Source organism: Neolamprologus brichardi, chromosome 22, assembly GCF_056152115.1.
Source record: "Neolamprologus brichardi isolate AB-2024 chromosome 22, ASM5615211v1, whole genome shotgun sequence".
NCBI classification, from domain to species: Eukaryota; Metazoa; Chordata; class Actinopteri; order Cichliformes; family Cichlidae; genus Neolamprologus; species Neolamprologus brichardi.
Window position 1 is genome coordinate 6207026 of NC_142124.1, and position 19629 is coordinate 6226654.

Below are 19629 nucleotides of genomic sequence, written 5' to 3' on the forward strand. Positions count from 1 at the left end.
TGATCATATTACCAAACTCTAAGAGTATGTGTATGTAAAGGACAAGCACATCTATTAATACATTTGTACTTTTTATCAACAGTGATTTAGTAATTTATTGATTTACAGAATACCCCAACACCAGAAATACAAAGCTAAAAATATATTGTGTTTATTTCCAATAAACAAAAATATCTTAGACTGCTGTGATGTGATTTTTAAAACATGTGGTACTTCCCTCCATTGGTGTTTTATTTATCAAAGTAATCCAACTTCCTAATTGGGAATTCAAGTCTCAAAATAAGGTCACCATCTATGTCATATTTGTTAAATATCTGCCAATTCATGTTTACATTTATTTCCCCCAAATTCAAAGTAATTAAAATCACAAATTATTTTAATGACTTTGAATTACTAATTTGAACTTAAAAAAAATTCAAGTAATTTAAAATGAGTTAATGGATGAATAAGTAAGTGCAACACTTTTTCCAAGTCTTCAGTTTGACGAATTAAAGAATTTAGTCCCACTTTATGGAGAATCAAGTGACAACGCCTCTTTTTTTGAGTGCAATATATCTCCACAAACCTGTAGAGAAAAAAAAAACATTAAGATTTTATAAAACAATGATTTAGAAAAAATATCTGCCACATATTTACAGAATCATTAACACATAATAGAACTTTGGTTCAGTCAAATATTTGATTATAAAACTTCGTGAGCCTAAACTTTTGTTTTATTATACATTAGTATATAATGAATAGTTGATTAATGTTGTGTTGTCACTGTTTGTACTTGTTAAAATTTTAATGTTTAACTAGCAAACAGATGTGAATTTTTCAGAAAAAAGACTTCCTTTTAATAATATAACTTACTATAATTTGACTTTTAGACACTTTTGATGAAAGGTAACTGAAAGTGTTACTTTCAGTGGTGCAGCTACAGTGTTGCAGCAGTTTACAGAAATAAAGAAAAACTTTAACACATTTCAGGGCAGCTTTGCTTAAAGTGAAGTAACTCACTGTGTGGAAGGTTGTTTGTCATTTAGACTGTTGGAGGAGGATTCAGTGGCTCCTTAACCGCAGGATCCTTCATAGCTGTAAAAGGTCAGAAACATGTTTTAGTTCACATCCTGTCTGAACTGGGACTTGTTCATTCCTGAAAAAGTTATTTACCATAAAATACAGAAAAATACTTTATGATCTACAGAATGCATAAGAGAAAACAGACACTAGTTTGACTTACGAGGCTGGGAGCATTTGCCTGAAATAAAAGAAAATAAAGATAATTTTATCTTTTATGGTTATAATATTTTATTTGTGTCTTTTGTCATATTATCATGTAATTCATATTTCCATGACACTGTGCTGCTTATGCACTTTTTCATAAGAGCATTAACTAAAAAAATTTTTTTTTCTGTTTTTGTCTCTCACTTGTTTTCTTTTTGTAGACAACGATTCCAATCACAGCGCCGAGGACAAGAACCACAGCAACAACGGCAATGATGATGGTGAGATTATTTCCTGGAGGTACTGTAGATCAACAACAACAAACAAATCACAAACTGAAGCAGTAAAGAGAATAATCAGTTTCAACCAGATAAAAATACTGGCCTATAAAAATAAAAGACTGAAATAGGCTTGAAAACTTTGTCTCTAAAAGCACAAAAATAAAGAAATATTTAAATACAAAGCTCAACAAAAAAGTATGTTGATGAGGTTCTGTATTCATCAAAGCTCAGTAAACAGTAAATGGACAGCAATGAGTCGCTGTGCTGGATAATACAACCGGCATTACAGCTCTTTCAAAACATTTAATGGGGAAAGTACTTTTAGGAAGTTTGCACTCAAACAATGACACATGTTTATTTGTATAACATATCAGTGTTATAGACTGAAGAGAAACGTATCTAACAGATAAAACCACATGAACCGCAGGACTCTTAAAATTTATATTTTTAACTTTAATCACTTCTGATTCTAGACTTACCTTCATTGGTCTTGATGTCTGAGTCCAGTCTGGTGACGATGTCCTCGTTCACACCAGAGAGCTGAAACACACATCTGTATCTGTGCCAGTCTTCAGGTTTCACTGATGACACATCCAGGGTAACACTCATCTGGAAGGTCCCGTCATTGTTGGTGAGAATCTCTCCTTTGTTCACACCGTCATGAAGCTCCGCTCCATCTTTTTTCCAGACCATCTCGGCTCTGTTAGGATAGAAACCTGTAGCGTGGCAGCTGACTGGAGAGGAGGAAGACTTCTGGAGGAGAGACACTGAGGGACGCTCTGTGGAGTAAAGACAAACAGTTCATTCTTTCTGTATTATTAGTATTACTTTTATTTGAGCTGGAGAGGCGCACAGTGCAGATGAGACGTGAAGAAGAGAGTGCAGACAAGGTGGAGTGGGTGGAGACAATTAAGAGTGAAGGTTTACAAGATGGCAGTGAGACCTGCTGTGATTTATGGTTTGGAGATGGTGGCACTAAGAAAAATACAGGAGACAGAGAAGGATTAGAAATGAGTATATCAGAGCTAAAACAGTGGAAGATGGTCTGCTGTGGCGACCAGGAGCAACTTAAAAAAAAGAGGATTATTATTCTTATTATTAAAAGCATATTAATTTTTGATGTGATGTGATTTATAAAATTAAATTACATTAAAAGTTTATCAAAATGCCATGTCAAGCGTAATTATATTAATTTAATATCATATTAAGTAATAAACTGAGACATATAACTTTTGGTTAACAACCTAATTCTGGTCATAGATTTTACCTGTTCTCATCAGAGAGCTCCTCCCATAGTTCACATACTTCTTCAGCCACTCAGGACACTCCTGGGTGAGGTAGTTTTTCTCCTGTGTGGTGAAAGCCCTGTTACGATCCCACTTGTTTTTGGTGATGACAGCCTGTTGTACAGGAGCGATCCACGTCTCTGTCTTCAGGTCAAAGACTATGAAGTCCTCTCCATCATAACCGTCTTGCTCATATCCTTTCACGTCACCTGTCTCATCATCCCATTCACAGCCGTACATCCGCTGGTTTATGTGAACACCTGACAGAAACACAGAGACAAAGACTGCAGTGAACCAGAGAGAGAGGCTGCACTAAAGTCTTACACTGACACAGAGACGTGATCAACATATAGAGGATCTACATTTATGGCTGCTTTTGTCTCAGTGGAAGATTTTTAAAACCAGTCATCATTAACAATGTAGATTTTAGAAAAAGAGAGTGGAAGAAAACAAAATTCATTTTCTCCTGTTAGCACATCCACGTCCTGCCTGCAGAGATATCACTGCACAGTTTATCTATGCTGTTGGTTGGACCAACTTCCTGTGAGCGTCAGGATCAGACAAAGACACTAAGATGGATCCTGAGCAGCCGACACAGATCCTGATTCTGGGTTTAAGTTTCCATCCTCTGACAACAACAACAACAACAACAACTCTGACGGCTAAAAGAACCAAATGGGACAGGCAAAAAAAAAAGAAAAAAAGTAAAAAAAAGTTTCCATCCTCTGAAACTCTGCAGCCGTCATCAGTCCAACAAAATCCTTCCTGTGAGAAACTAAACACCAGACTGTCCTGAGGTTTTTCTAGAGGTGTCTCTGTTTAATATGCTTTTTATTTGTTTTTGTTTATAATGTCTCTGTAAAGCACTTTGAATCACCTTGTTGTTGAATTGTGCTATACAAATAAACTTGCCTTGCCTAATATGATCATGTGACATTAATCTAATCTGGAGTTCTACTTACAGTATTTCAGGATCCAGCAAATGCTTCATGTCATGATTGATGACGATGCAAGAAATACTTTTTGATAAATCAGTTAATTTCTTGTGCTGTGACCTGACAAAAAGGTGAAAAAGGTTCCTCTAAGATTTTACAACCACGTTGTCATTTTTATTACATTTACTAAAAGCGAGGACTGAAACAATAATTCAGACCTTGAATTTGACTCCATGCTGGGACACTTTGGTGTTTTTCAGCACTGTGTCCAGATCAGATTTTGCATTAAAAATATTAAACATTCACATTAATGATATTATTGGAGGTGTAGCACAGAGATCTGTGGGTGTTGTTGATGCTGTGATGAGAGCAGAGTCTACAGGTGAGGCCGACACGAGGGACGCCTCAGTGCATCATCACAGGTATTTTCTTTATGTGAACATGTAGAGTTACATGTGTGAGGCCACAGCCCAAGATGTGATCATCTCTGTAATTAGGATGATTTTGGAGATAAGCGTCATTATTTTTAATTCAGTTTGTCTCGTTTATTTTGTACGAGGGAAAGTTGATTAAAGTTGTTTTTACCCACAGGAGGATTTAGTGACTTAGATTTAGTTTAACGTCAGATTGTTAGCGTCTGAAACCGGACAGAGCGACATTTAAAACGCTGAATGAAACCGCGCCATTCATTCGGCTTAGTGCTCGGAACTGCTACATGCTGCTGTAAAGGAGGAGCTGCTGATGAAGATTACAGACTTAAGTTTATGCTGAAATTTAAAGCATTTTAAATCATTACAGCATTTTTTTTTTAAAATACAGATTTTTTCAGACATTGAATGGAGGAAAACTGCGTTTTTGACCCAAACAAACGCAGAACGGTCTTTGTGAAACAAACAGTCCCAAAAAGTTGATTCTGTTCATCTGGACGTCACGATTTCAGTGGGAGAAACGTTTCATCACTCATCTAAATGACTTCTTCAGCCTCAGCTGACTGCAGGTTTCCCCAACTTTGAAACAGGACTGATGCTAACACCACTAACAACAGGCTGTGAGATCAGTGTCGTGATCATAAATACACAAACTGTCACGATCATTGATCCGTGGCCCTGAGTAACATGTACAGAGAGTTGGCCTCACAGCCCATTGTTAGTCAGTGCTGCTGGTGATCAAATAGGCAAACTTAAGCGATCACGTTACCGGACTGAGGGATGAGTTGGTGTCTGAGCTCCTTCTTCTTTGATTGGAGTTTAACTAAAGTGGATGAGAAACACGGGGAGGTCCTGCATAGTTTAAGAAAACACCTCACAGCTGTCACTGAGCGCCGGGTAAAGCAGCTCAGTGACCGAGCAAGAGCGCTGTTTTTCCCGCAGCTTTTAAATGTCGTGCACACCCGCGATGTCTAATGCAGCGTTCAATGACCCCGCCAAAAATGGTGTTTTTTTGCTGCTCATATGAAGGCTTTCAAACACCACCCGTTGGCGCTAAATACGGTGTCCTGGCGGGGTTTTCACCAACCTTTACTGCGTCCTGATTTATTAAATGCCGATTTTTACATCATTTCTTAACCAGACGAATTGGAAAAGTGGCGAATGTTGGCCTAGACGATACCACAGGGCTGTGATCATGTAATTATGTCTGTACTGTGGATGATTTTGGAGATGAGCGTCAGTATGTTTAATTCAGTTCGTCTCATTTATTTTGTATGAGGGAAAGTTGATTAAAGTTTTTTACTTGAGGATTTAGTCGCTGTGAGTTTTTTGGGTTAAAGTGAGGAAACATGTCGAGTTAAAGAGGACGTGAAACAGCACATTTTACAGCTTTGACACAAAATTAAGAGCGTTGTGATTTATTCTGAGAGAAACGTTGGATTCAAAGTGATTCTTGTTTATAGTCATTTTCCTGCTCGCTGATTTGTGGTCGTGACATCACTCATTACGTCACCAGGTCGGCTGGTTGGGCGGCGCTCCCAGGAGAGGTGAGCTCATCAAAAAAAATAAAATTGTGAAAGATGAAGCCGACAGCTGTTTTGATGCCCCGCCCACACACCTTACAGCTCACGCTTTGGAGGCAGTGAGGAGGAGAGAGAGTGACCACAGGAAACAGCTGAGAGGATCAACAGGTGGAGCGAGCAGGTGAGGAGAGGGCGAGTGACACCACCTGACGCGTGCGCGGACGCTGCAGGGAGACGGCGAGCGAGACGACCTGCTGTCAGGAAGCTGCTGTGGATCCAGCAGGTACTGACGGTCTGACATCTGAACGTCACAAAGTCGTCTCTAACCAGTCGTCTCCTTTTCTTTATGAAGTCTGACAGAAGGTTAGAAAACGAGCAGCTGCCACCACCATGACTCAGAGGTTAACTACACCGACTAAACCTGACAAAGATCATTTATTGATCAACAGTTAGCGTCCAGTTTGTTTCTGCTCTTATTGTAGCTGCAGAATAACGATGATGCTGGACTCAGTTATTGATGAAACACAATCAGGCTTCAGGCAAAAAGACACAACAGAGTCAGACTAGTTTTAGATCATCTGGATTATCCAGAGATGATCAACAGTAATGATTCATCCTGTTTTTAGACTTCAACAAAGCTTTTGATACACGGAGCATCGTTTCATCTTTCAATCTTTAAGCTAATTTAGTTTCAGTAATTATTTCTCTACATCAGTCAAAACTCTTCACAAAAACAGTAACAGCTGTAATAAACTGATGGCTGCTACATCCCCGAGATTTAACCTGCATGGAGGAAGAAGACGAGGCGGCTCCGCCTCTCTGCACCTCTTCCTGTTAGTGTTTTATCAGACGTGTAAAATCAGGTGATGTAAAAGGATCTCCGTCACTGGCAGAGAGTTAATCGTAGCACAGCTGACGACACATTTAGAAAAATAAAGGTCAAGTCTGAGCTGACGCAGTGAACAGTTTCTCCAAAGCTTCCAGATTTTACCTGAATATTAATAAATGTGAACTCATCACAGATGCTCCAAATCTGACCTTTGTAATATCTCGATGAAAAAACAGCTTAAATATTTAAGAATATTAATCACTGAGGATCAAAAAAATGAATCTAAGTTTGATCCCTCCAACAAAAAGAGTTAAAAACAAATTCAGATCTTTCACTGAGAGGAAGAGTTTTGACTAAAGCAGGAATCTCTGGTGTCCCTGAGGCAGCGTTGGCTCTACGCCTCCATAATAAACTATCAAAGACACTGACAGGCTGCTCTTCAGCTTCATATGGACAAACAGAAGACGTCACATTAGAAAAACAGTTCTTATGAACTCGATGTAAACAGTGGACTTAATGTTTCAGATTTCCACACTTTAAACAGCACATTTAAGATAAACTGGCTCAAACAGCTGATCAGAAGCCCCGCCTCCATCCTGAGCGCTACACCTGTTCACTTTCTCTCTGAGTCGCTGCATCGAGTTTTTCTCGTGTGTAACTTTGTGGATAAAATCCCTGTGAACACGTCGGCCTCTCATCACCAGGCTTCCTCGTCACAGACTCTCATCTACAAACACAGTTTGAGCCTCACAGTTATTTTATATGGAATAACAGGATATTTGTCCAAGAGGAAATCTGTTTTTCTGAATATTGGTTTGATAATATGATGATGTTGGTAAATCAGCTGTTCCACACAGACGTTGAGCTGCTCTCTGTGAAGAGCTCCATCAATCATCTGTCGCTCCAGGAGATGATGTCAGAGCGTTTGGTGCTATTTAAATATCAGCAACAGTTCAGACTCAACATCTGTGCTGTTCTCTCTGTGACACACTCCCACTGGGAAAATGTGTTTTTTCTGGTCGCTCTGAAAATAAAAACAAATCTATTCGATCTTTATTCCAGAGAAACACGAGCACGTCACCAAATGCAGTTTGTGTTTGGAGCCGTTTGGTGGATGAAACCTGCAGCGACCTGATAAGCATCTGATTACCAACAAAGTTCAAGAAGTTTCTTTAAACTCGTTCATAGAATTGATCTGAAAACGAGCTCAAAGCTGGACTGAAGCAGACGCTGATGTGAGCTGGAGTTTCTGGAAGAGTCGCCCAGAATCTGTCGCACGTTTTGGTTTTTGCACTTTTGTTCAGAACTTTTGGTCGAATCTGTGAAGCTTCTGTTGCAGAAAATCTTCTAAAGGTTTTGTTTTATTTTGGAAAAATGTTTTATTTGCTCTTCAAACTGAGCCTGAACAAACTAACAGCACCAGCAGAGATATAATGGACCTCGTTGTTTTATGGGCAAAGTTTCACGTCCATCACAGCGAGGATACTGGGATCACGGCGAGGATACTGGGATCACAGCGAGTATACTGGGATCACAGCGAGGATACTGGGATCACAGCGAGGATACTGGGATCACAGCGAGGATACTGGGATCACAGCGAGGATACTGGGATCACAGCCAGGATACTGGGATCACAGCGAGGATACTGGGATCACAGCGAGTATACTGGGATCACAGCGAGGATACTGGGATCACAGCGAGTATACTGGGATCACAGCGAGGATACTGGGATCACAGCGAGGATACTGGGATCACAGCGAGGATACTGGGATCACAGCGAGTATACTGGGATCACAGCGAGGATACAGGGATCACAGCGAGTATACAGGGATCACAGCGAGGATACTGGGATCACAGCGAGTATACTGGGGTCACAGCGAGTATACTGGGATCACAGCGAGGATACTGGGATCACAGCGAGTATACTGGGGTCACAGCGAGTATACTGGGATCACAGCGAGTATACTGGGATCACAGCGAGTATACTGGGGTCACAGCGAGTATACTGGGATCACAGCGAGGATACTGGGATCACAGCGAGTACACTGGGATCACAGCGAGGATACTGGGATCACAGCGAGTATACTGGGATCACAGCGAGGATACTGGGATCACAGCGAGTATACTGGGATCACAGCGAGGATACTGGGATCACAGCGAGTATACTGGGGTCACAGCGAGTACACTGGGATCACAGCGAGTATACTGGGATCACAGCGAGGATACTGGGATCACAGCGAGTATACTGGGATCACAGCGAGGATACTGGGATCACAGCGAGTATACTGGGATCACAGCGAGGATACTGGGGTCACAGTGAGTACACTGGGATCACAGCGAGGATACTGGGATCACAGCGCGTATACTGGGATCACAGCGAGTATACTGGGGTCACAGCGAGTATACTGGGATCACAGCGAGGATACTGGGATCACAGCGCGTATACTGGGATCACAGCGAGGATACTGGGATCACAGCGAGGATACTGGGAGACGTCCCTCCTTTCTTGTGTTTGCTGTGAATTCAGGCCGAACGTTCGATCAGTTAAAGACTCGAAGGATCCTGAAGCTGTTCAAACTCTGCTGTTTGTGACAAATAAACAGATTCAACAGAATCTCTGATTTTTTCTTTCTCAGCGTTTCTTCATTTAAATGTTTTTAGACGTTTAATAACTGACATCAAACATGTTTGTTTCCCTGTTTTGTGTTTATTCATTTTCTAAAATATATTTTGTTTTGCACTAAAAAAACAAGAAGCTGCTGTGGATCAGCTGCTCGGGGTCTTCCTGTGTGACCGCCTGTTATCAGCTGCTTCGCTGTAAGAGGGGCGTGTCGGAGGAGCGACCAATCAGCAGCGGGCGCTCTGACGTCTGCTGACGACAGCTTAACGTCAGCATCTGAAAGCGGACAGAGCGACGTTTGAAACGTGAATCAAACCGCACGATTTAAGACGAGCCGCTGATTTTAACCTGAGCTCCATGGCTGCTGCTCCACTGATGACCGTTCAAACCGCGCCTGCTGCTGATTGGCTGATGAGACGTGAGGTCACAGCCAGGAATATATTCAGAGTCAGAAAGCAGACTTTGTTTCACTGACGTCGTTGGTGACGTGAGTTTAGACTCAGGTTACGTCACAGCTGATGACGAGCGCGTCTGTGCTCGCTCTGCTCAGGTGAGCCACACAGACAGGTGTCAGGCTCCTCCCCCTCTTATGCCCCACCCGTCTCTCTATCCCTTTCACACATGTCTGCGATCACTTCCTGTTGGAAGTTTCTAGAAATACACTAAGAGTGTAAGTTGAGCCTTTGACGCCATGTTTGTTCACATTCACGCTCTCTCCTCTTTAACAGGAAGCTCCACAGACTCGACTCCCGGCGGCGCTCCATCCTCGTGGCCTCGAGCCGCTGTGGTTCTGCTCGTGTTATAATAACAGTAAGCGGGAAACCGTTATTGTTCAGCGCAAATAATAGACATGAATGGGTTTCAGAGCGCTGTGCGTGCCGCGTCCTATGTGAGAGGGCTTAAACGCCACAGAGCATCATCAGGTATTTTTTTCACATGAACATGGAGAGTTACTTTACATCTAGGCCAAAATTCACCGCTTTTCCAGCCAGTCTGGTTAAGAAATTATGTAAAAATCAGTTTATTAGATCAGGATGCTGATGCTGTGAAAAGCTCGTCAGAAGGCTGCATTTTATACCAGCGATGTTTTTTTTAAACACCTCTTTATGAGATGTTTAAAAAAAAGGAAAAAAAAGATGGCTTTCTTCGGTCATTGATGGCTTTGTAGGTCACTCGGTTGTGCAACGTTTATGAGCAGCGGAAAAAAACATTCGTGGCCTGAGCTCGCTTTTCTCAGCGCTCTGTGAGAGCTGAGAGCGTTTGGTTTATCCTTTACTTAATTCAAACTCCAATCAAAGAAGAAGTGCAGACACCAAATCATCTCAGATGATCGCTTTCTTTTATCGATTCTGTAGCAATCTTTGGCACAATCTTTACTTGAATACAAATCCCAGTATGCATTTCTGATGATTTTTCAACCTAATACATCAAACAAAAGACAGAATTTTCTTTCTGAAACAAGTGGGGAAAAAGTTGATTCTGTTCATCTGGACGAAGCGTTTTGTGGGAGAAACGTTTCGTCACTCATCCAAAGTGACTTCTTCAGTCTCAGCTGACTGCAGGTTTCAATCTTATCAACAGTACATTTGCATAATGACTGAGTAACAATGGGCTGTGAGATGATTGTCATGATGATTGACCAATGACATGAGTACCATTCGGAGAGTTGGGGAACGGCCTCACAGCCCATTGTTAGTCAGTGGTGCTAGTGTCAATAGATAAAATAGACAAACTTGTGTGATAAATGCCTCAAAGTGAAATTCGGTCTCCTCTCCTTCTTTGATTGGAGTTTAAACCACCGGGAGGCCCTGAAAACGCTCTCAGCTGTCACAGAGCTCAGTGAACGGCCAAGAACGCTGTTTTTTTCCGTCGTTCGTAAACGTTGCGCAGCCTCAAGTAGAGTTCAATGACCGAAAAAAATCAGTCGTTTTTATTCGCCGCTCATAAGGACATTTTCTGTCGGGGTTTTGCTGAGTTTTACAGCGACCTGATTTAAAAACACCACCTTAAATAATCAACCTTCAGCCACTTTATGGAAAATTTAAGACATTTTAACGTTTTAATTTCCACATTATATTTTCAGGCTGTTGTCTATTAGTAAAAAATTTAATCAATCTGGGACCAAAAATATTCAACATAAACTGAAAGTCAAAGTTAATGTCATTAAAAAATGAGACAAAAATCAGTTTGAAATTAAAAAAAATTCTGATTTTCATGTCAGATCTCAGCTTGTATCGTCTGTCTGTTTCGGTCTAATTCTCACTAAACTCTTGTGCTATTAGACTCAAACTGAAAGTTAATATTTGTTTATTTTCCACAGAGTAGCTTTCATGTATTTATGATATATTTATGGAACCTCTGCTAATGAAAGATAATCTTGGGAACATTTCCTCATGAAAACAGGCTGAATGTTTGCTCCATTTCACAATGTTTGATGCATTTAGTTAAATATATTTAGTTATTAATGAGGATGTTTGCTGGTTTACAAAGTCATCTCAGAAAACAGTGAATTTCCTCATAAATAACTTAAATATAAGTGACTGTGATCTTCAGCACATTAAAGTGTCAGGACTGTTACTCTCACATGAATGTTCATTAAGATGATTCATAAAGAGTGTATGTTCATTGAGCCGTCTCTACTTTCACCCTGATACAAACTCAACCCTGTTTGATTCTACTTTTTTCCATTTTTATATTAAATATAACATCAGTATGTTTTTAATGGAATCTGAAAATATTATCTGAGGCAAATGTAAAAACTGTGACGTCTCAGCACATTTACCATCTACTCTGGTGATAAATTATGTGTCTGACATATTTCCTTTTTTATAATTTATTACAACATGTGGTTATTTGTAAGGACGATTAAACTGAGACACGGAGCGACTTCCTGTGAGCTGCAGGAACAGACAAACACACTAAGATGGATCCTGAGCAGCAAACTCAGATCCTGATCCTGGGTTTAAGTTTACATCCTCTGAAACTCTGCAGCCTCTTATCGTTCTGACCGAATCGTCTAACTGTGAGAAACTACACACCAGACTGTCCTGAGGTTTTTCTAGAAGCTTCCACTGAAGGAGAGTTTCAGTCCAGGATTGTTTTTATTAAAAGTCAAATATTAGTTCACAGTAATTGTAAAACAAATAAATCTCAGTCTGATTTTTTTAGATCTTGCATGAGATTATTTTCTGATTAATTCGTTCATTGAGAAATTGTAGCAAAAACAACCATCAAGGTTTCAGAGACAAAAATCCTAAATATAAACAGAAAACTTCAAATATAATTAATTTTTACTTTATTATTTTAATATTTTGATCAACTAATCAGTTAACTGACAAATTATATCAGTTCATACAAACATGATCATTAAAGCTGTTTGAATTAAATTAAAGCTTCACAGACTGTAGTTCTACATTTATTATGAATTATTATGTTAATAATTTTAATCTGTAATCTGAATGAAACATTTAATGTGTGCAAACCTGTTTACTACTGTAAACAAAACACAGTGAAAACATTAACAGCAAATATCAGTAAAAAATGAAACATGAACAAACCTCCAGTTTGGTTGAGGCGCTGCTTTACAACCTCAATGTTGTTTTTGAACACCTGCTGGGAGCCCATTAAGTTCTCAGTGTTCCTCTCCCAGAACTGTGGGTCTACTGCACCATTCACCCAGTCCTGTTTGGGCACCATTTTCATTGTGTTGCTGTCATAATAATTAACCTGAACATCATCAACCATCCCAACAGCCACAAACTCTGGGAAGTTTGGGACTTGAGAGGACGCACTGTAGAAATACTTCATAGAGTGGGTCACTGTAAGAAACAGTTAATGTTGTGAGATCTCAGGAACACAGATTTATAAATCACATTATTTTTAAATAACACAATAAGATAAACTTCAGCACATTAAAGACATCCTGTAATATTTATGAATAGATATTCAGTGTTTAATGTCATTTTCTGATCATCTCTTCTTCAAAACTGTAATTTTAAGTTTTAAAACTGGTGTTTTTATCTTTCAGTTTAGTTTAATTCAGTTTTCATGATTAATGGTTTGAACTCATTATAACTTTAATTTGACTATATTTTTATTTTCAGTGTTAAAGAAAGTACACATTATTTTTAATCTGATTTGCTTTTGTTAGCCGCTGTATGAACCGTAAGGTTTCTTCTTTCCTTTTTCTGAATCAAACAGCATGACTTCTAAAGTGAGTTTCCTTTTTTTGTTTCAGTTTTTTATATTATAAATTATATGAATTGATTTCATTGTTTTGATGTGACTGCCCGGAACTTTTTTTTCATAATTTCTGTAATGGGTTTTCTAAACATTAATATCCACGCTTCTTCTTTGTTTATATTATTTTCATAGACTTTTGTCAATTAATGCACATTCAAAATTGTTACAGAAACGTTCCAATATGTTTGATCAATAATATTATCAATAAAAAGCTGATGTTAAGTTACTATTATTGGAGAATATTATCTTAAGCATTTTTGATGTTATATTTTATTCTGTAATCAGGTTTGCAGGAGAGTTTTCATTTACATGGATTTGTTTGTTTGTTACTGACCAACGCACATAGTAGTTTAAAACGCTTCTCATTAGCGCCCCCTCGTGGAGGAGCGCGTGTGTTGCAAAAGCTTTCTGGGATTTCTCACCTGCAGCTTCTTATTGATCATACACAGTGATACCAACATTAGCTCATGCTGGTTTAACTCCACGATATTATAAAGCAATAATGACTTAATTTAGTTAATCTGAATTCTATTTAATTTTATTTATATGACGCCAAATCACAACAAAAGTCACATCATGGAGCTGTTACTGAATCAATAACATCAGAAAAACAGTGAACTTAAATCCGGGCGTAATTCGTTAGTTACATCATGTGTGCGCATGTTCTTCAAACAGAAAGTATTCACCTCATAACGCTGGTGAATAATACTGAATACAATCTAAAGCAGCAGTCTTTTACCTTTTAATGAATTCCATCAAATGACATGTGGCTCTACATACACAGCGTATACTGAACAAATAATTAAACTCTTAAATTTTAACAGATACTTTGTGTTAAACACACTTTAATAATCAGCGGTTGTGTGAAAATGTTTTTAATTCCTCATTAAAATGCTTCTCCGTTTTGAAAGAACAATGTTGATTACTTTCACCAGATTATCAACGAGCCTCCTCACTGATCTTTTATTTGTTGGACTGTTTGGAAACACAGCAGAGTCTCAACCTTTAAAAATGCGTCATGAACGATTTAAAGACGGAAATCATCAAATAGTTTTGGACAGAAATTGCCCTGTTTTAATCTTTGCCTTATTTATTTATTTATTTATATTAGCTAAACGTAATTTTTAATCTAAACCTTAATCTTAATGTTCCTTATTAGGGATGGACGAGAGAAACAGACTATTTAATTACATGTATAAAATGATCGATTGTTTCTTAACATTGATATTATCTACAAGGATCTATTATAATGTTTAGCGTACAGGAACACTCTGGGAAACAAACAATCTGTCCATTTGTATTTCAAATTAAATAAATCTGACATATAAAAAACACAAAAACATTCAAATCAAACTGACCTGCCGCTGCCCCCTGTATCCCCAGGAGAAGACAGAAGATGAAGGCCTTCATTGTGACCATAAACGTCCAAACCTTTAACAGACTTTGTGTGTTCGCTTGTCTAGAAACGGCGCCTCTGTGCTTCCAGCTCACGTATCAAAGCTAAAATAGGAGAAAAGGAGGAGAACCAGCAGGTACGTCCCCACTGGGCTCCATCTGAGCCAATGAGAATTTACTCTGAGAGTAAACGTCACTTAAATCTGGGGTAAACGCAGCCTTTAGGGTTATTAACGAAACTGAAAGTAAAATATCTTCATACGAACCATGAATGATGAAGGGAAGGGTTAAAGTTCATCTGGTCATTATTATTTTTTATGTTATGACAGGCGTAGTTTATGTTATGCTGGATAGACATTGTATAATCTATTATTATTGTTATTATTGTTGTTGTTGTTGTTGTTGTTGTTATGAATCTGGGTTCACTGTTTAGCCGTTTGGTATAGATTGCCCCTGGAGTCTGTGAGGTTACGGTGTCTTTAAAGGTGAAGAATGACTGATGAAGAGTACATATCAAATGTGATTTCACCAAGTTGCACTGAATGGTTGTGGCGTGGGCTCCCTCCAGTGGATAAAACATCGTTAAGATTCTCAGTGGAGTGGTTGGTATTCATTTTACATTGATATGTGTGGCGGGGGCGCCGTGATGAAAACAGTATAACAGTCAGCTTGTCTTCTTTTTTTAGCAATTTTTTTGAACATATCAGCATTAAATAATGTTTACTTCACAAGTTCCCTATAAACGTGTTTGTTTCCTGGCATTAGTTTTGTTTTGGGCAACAAATAATAATTCCAGTGAGCCCTCTCACCCCTCTGCATTTCATGATTTGGGTTGGTCCAGGTGTGCGTTCCTAGCTGACGCTAGGGGACGTTAAGAGTGAAGTCTGGCTTTCAAAAAACGAACAGAGACAGATGGTAATTAAACTCACAGCAAAGTCCAAACTAAAGAAGCTGCTTGACTTTCCCAGTGTTCGTTAGCTTACTTCATTTTACCCTATAACCCAATGTGACATTTTTCAGTATCACATCTAATAACCGTATCATTAAAAATAATAAAATTTAACAGAAAATGCTTTTCAGATATCTAATTAATCATGCACAAAATCCAAAAAATATTTATCTAAGCACAATATTGATCCTTAATTTTTTTTAGGGCTTGCATGATTTTCAGTTTTAAAGAGGTGGGACCCATATATTTATACATTTGGGTATAAATAACACTGAAAACCATGACAACCCTAAAAAATTAAGGATCACTAGTCTTTCTGTGTGGAATTTGATTGTTCTCTCTGTGTTTGCGTGGGTTCTCTCCAGGCTTCCTCCCACAGTCCAAAGACATGCAGTGGGGTTAGGCTAATTGGAAACTTCAAATTGCCCGGAGGTGTGAATGTGAGTAAAAGTGAGTGCAAATGGTTGCCTCTGTCCAGGGTGTACCCTGCCTCTTGCCCTATGACAGCTGGGATAGACTCCAGCGACCCTGAAAAGGATAAGCTGGATAGCTGTTATAGAGACATAAACAGTGTTACAGCGCCCCCTGCTGACCAATTCCGCGATTGTTACAGCTTTCTTTTCAGTTTGGCACTTTTCTCACAACCAGTGTTGGTCAAGTTACTTGAAAATAGTAATCAGTAACTAATTACTGATTACTTCCCCAAAAAAGTAATCCCGTTACTTTACTGATTACTTATTTTCAAAAGTAATTAATTAGTTAGTTACTTAGTTACTTAGTTACTTTTTAAAAACACGATTTACAACCTGAATAGGTGATAAAGTGATAGATCTTTCAGCCCAATTCTACTTTTTCTGCATAATTCATCATACAAAATGTAATCAAATGGAAAAGTCCCTTTTTAAAACTTGTTTTATTAGTTTTAATCTGTTAACTTTATGCATAAAGCAAAAATTTAATTATATGCAACATTCTCTGACTGGAAGAAATTGGTTTACCCTATTTTCTGCACATTCCAGCACATTATATATATATATATATATATACAGTGGGGCAAAAAAGTATTTAGTCAGCCACCGATTGTGCAAGTTCCCCCACTTAAAATGATGACAGAGGTCAGTAATTTGCACCAGAGGTACACTTCAACTGTGAGAGACAGAATGTGAAAAAAAAATCCATGAATTCACATGGTAGGATTTGTAAAGAATTTATTCGTAAATCAGGGTGGAAAATAAGTATTTGGTCACCTCAAACAAGGAAAATCCCTGGCTCTCACAGACCTGTAACGTCTTCTGTAAGAAGCTTTTCTGTCCCCCACTCGTTACCTGTATGAATGGCACCTGTTTGACCTCATCATCTGTATAAAAGACACCTGTCCACAGCCTTAACCAGTCAGACTCCAAACTCCGCCATGACCAAGACCAAAGAGCTTTCGAAGGACACCAGGAAAAGAATTGTAGACCTGCACCAGACTGGGAAGAGTGAATCTACAATAGGCAAGCAGCTTGGTGTGAAAAAATCAACTGTGGGAGCAATCATCAGAAAATGGAAGACATACAAGACCACTGATAATCTCCCTCGATCTGGGGCTCCACGCAAGATCTCATCCCGTGGGGTCAAAATGATCATGAGAATGGTGAGCAAAGATCCCAGAACCACACGGGGGGACCTGGTGAATGACCTGCAGAGAGCTGGGACCAAAGTAACAAAGGTCACCATCAGTAACACACTACAACGGCAGGGAATCAAATCCCGCAGTGCCAGACGTGTTCCGCTGCTGAAGCCAGTGCATGTCCAGGCCCGTCTGAAGTTTGCCAGAGAGCACATGGATGATACAGCAGAGGATTGGGAGAATGTCATGTGGTCAGATGAAACCAAAGTAGAACTTTTTGGTATAAACTCAACTCGTCGTGTTTGGAGGAAGAAGAATACTGAGTTGCATCCCAAGAACACCATACCTACTGTGAAGCATGGGGGTGGAAACATCATGCTATGGGGCTGTTTTTCTGCCAAGGGGACAGGACGACTGATCCGTGTTAAGGACAGAATGAATGGGGCCAAGTATCGTGAGATTTTGAGCCAAAACCTCCTTCCATCAGTGAGAACTTTGAAGATGAAACGAGGCTAGGTCTTCCAACATGACAATGATCCAAAACACACCGCCCGGGCAACAAAGGAGTGGCTCCGTAAGAAGCATTTGAAAGTCCTGGAGTGGCCTAGCCAGTCTCCAGACCTCAACCCCATAGAAAATCTGTGGCGGGAGTTGAAAGTCCGTGTTGCTCGGCGACAGCCCCAAAACATCACTTCTCTTGAGAAGATCTGCATGGAGGAATGGGCCAAAATACCAGCTACTGTGTGTGCAAACCTGGTAAAGACCTATAGTAAACGTTTGACCTCTGTTATTGCCAACAAAGGTTATGTTACAAAGTATTGAGTTGTATTTTTGTTATTGACCAAATACTTATTTTCCACCCTGATTTACGAATAAATTCTTTACAAATCCTACCATGTGAATTCATGGATTTTTTTTTCACATTCTGTCTCTCACAGTTGAAGTGTACCTCTGGTGCAAATTACTGACCTCTGTCATCATTTTAAGTGGAGGAACTTGCACAATCGGTGGCTGACTAAATACTTTTTTGCCCCACTGTATATATATATATATATATATATATATATATATATATATATATGTGTGTGTGTGTGTGTGTGTGTGTATATATATATATGTGTATATATATATATATCTATATCTATATGTGTATGTCTGTGTGTGTGTGTATATGTATATGTATATATGTGTATGTATATATGTATATGTATATTTGTGTTTACACTCACTATTTCAAATAGATGCAAGTAAAACACAGCAGAAAATAAATAAAGTCAAAGACTAGCGGTGCTGTTGCTCTATTTTCACCTGTAAAGCAGGAGTAGGTAGGCGGAGGTTTACCCTGGTGCAGGTGTGCCGCAGCGGTCAGTGAAAGGATACGGCAGTTTCTCTGTGAGTTTCCCATTACGTGGTAGCTACTCGGTGCTTGCTTGGAAGTTTAGGGGGGTTTTTTTCGCTGTAAAAAGAAGTTTCCTTCCCACGCAGTGAACAGCAATGTTTTTGTCACTTTTTATGGAATCAAACTCAAAGTAAGGTCAGTACTTCCACGCTTTAAACGCTGCACGCTCATACTCTCTCTGCACTCGATATATGATCCATTGTTGATCTGCACACAGCTGTTGTCACAAACATCACACTCGCTTACATCACTGTCATGAGACATTCTTGCAAAAAATCACGGTTTTAGTAACGCAGTAACACAGCGTTCCTACGGGAAAGTAACGGTAATCTAATTACCGTTTTTGCAATAGTAATCCCTTACTTTACTCGTTACTTGAAAAAAGTAATCGGATTACAGTAACGAGTTACAAGTAACGCGTTACTGCCCATCTCTGCTCACAACATATTTGAAGTTTTCAAGCCTGAATAACCATTTTCCAAAAGACAATAGTTAACATGCCAAAAACCTGTAACTCAATAAAAACCTTTATTCATTTTGAAATGTCAGTGAACAAGTCGATGCAATCACGATAAAATAACTCCTTCAATGCTGTGTGACTCTCCACCATTTGACCCTAGAACTGAAAAAACATCTCTGATGAGAGTGAAACGTCTTCAAGCAACTTAAAGAAGTCCAGACGCTTTTCTTTCCAAGCTTCTTAGAATAGGTGACCCATCTGCCAAAGGCCTTCTGGAGGGACATTGGTTCAGCTCTGTCCCAGACTTTTTTCTCCATGTCTTCATTTTTGTCCTACTTTCCTCTAATTTTCTTCACTTTCCTACCAAAAAAAAAAAAAAATTGCCCAAAATAAACCCTCACACAACACACTGAACCCAAAAGATAACACTTGGTACAACTACTAACAACCCAGAACATGAAACT

The 19629-nt window shown here is 39.2% G+C and overlaps 1 protein-coding gene across 1 annotated transcript; it reads right to left on the bottom strand.

The window, feature by feature from the left end:
* Nucleotides 1-399: 399 nt before the first annotated feature.
* On the bottom strand, nt 400-14810 carry LOC102781960 (class I histocompatibility antigen, F10 alpha chain-like). Its single transcript, XM_087834717.1, has 8 exons — nt 14709-14810; nt 12666-12926; nt 2755-3033; nt 1967-2266; nt 1411-1509; nt 1223-1240; nt 1000-1074; nt 400-565 (listed from the first exon to the last, which is right to left on the bottom strand). Exons 1-7 carry the CDS (start codon nt 14767-14769, stop codon nt 1022-1024), a joined length of 1071 nt encoding a protein of 356 aa, XP_087690843.1. The 5' UTR covers nt 14770-14810; the 3' UTR covers nt 400-565; nt 1000-1021.
* Between the last annotated feature and the right edge of the window lie 4819 nt (nt 14811-19629).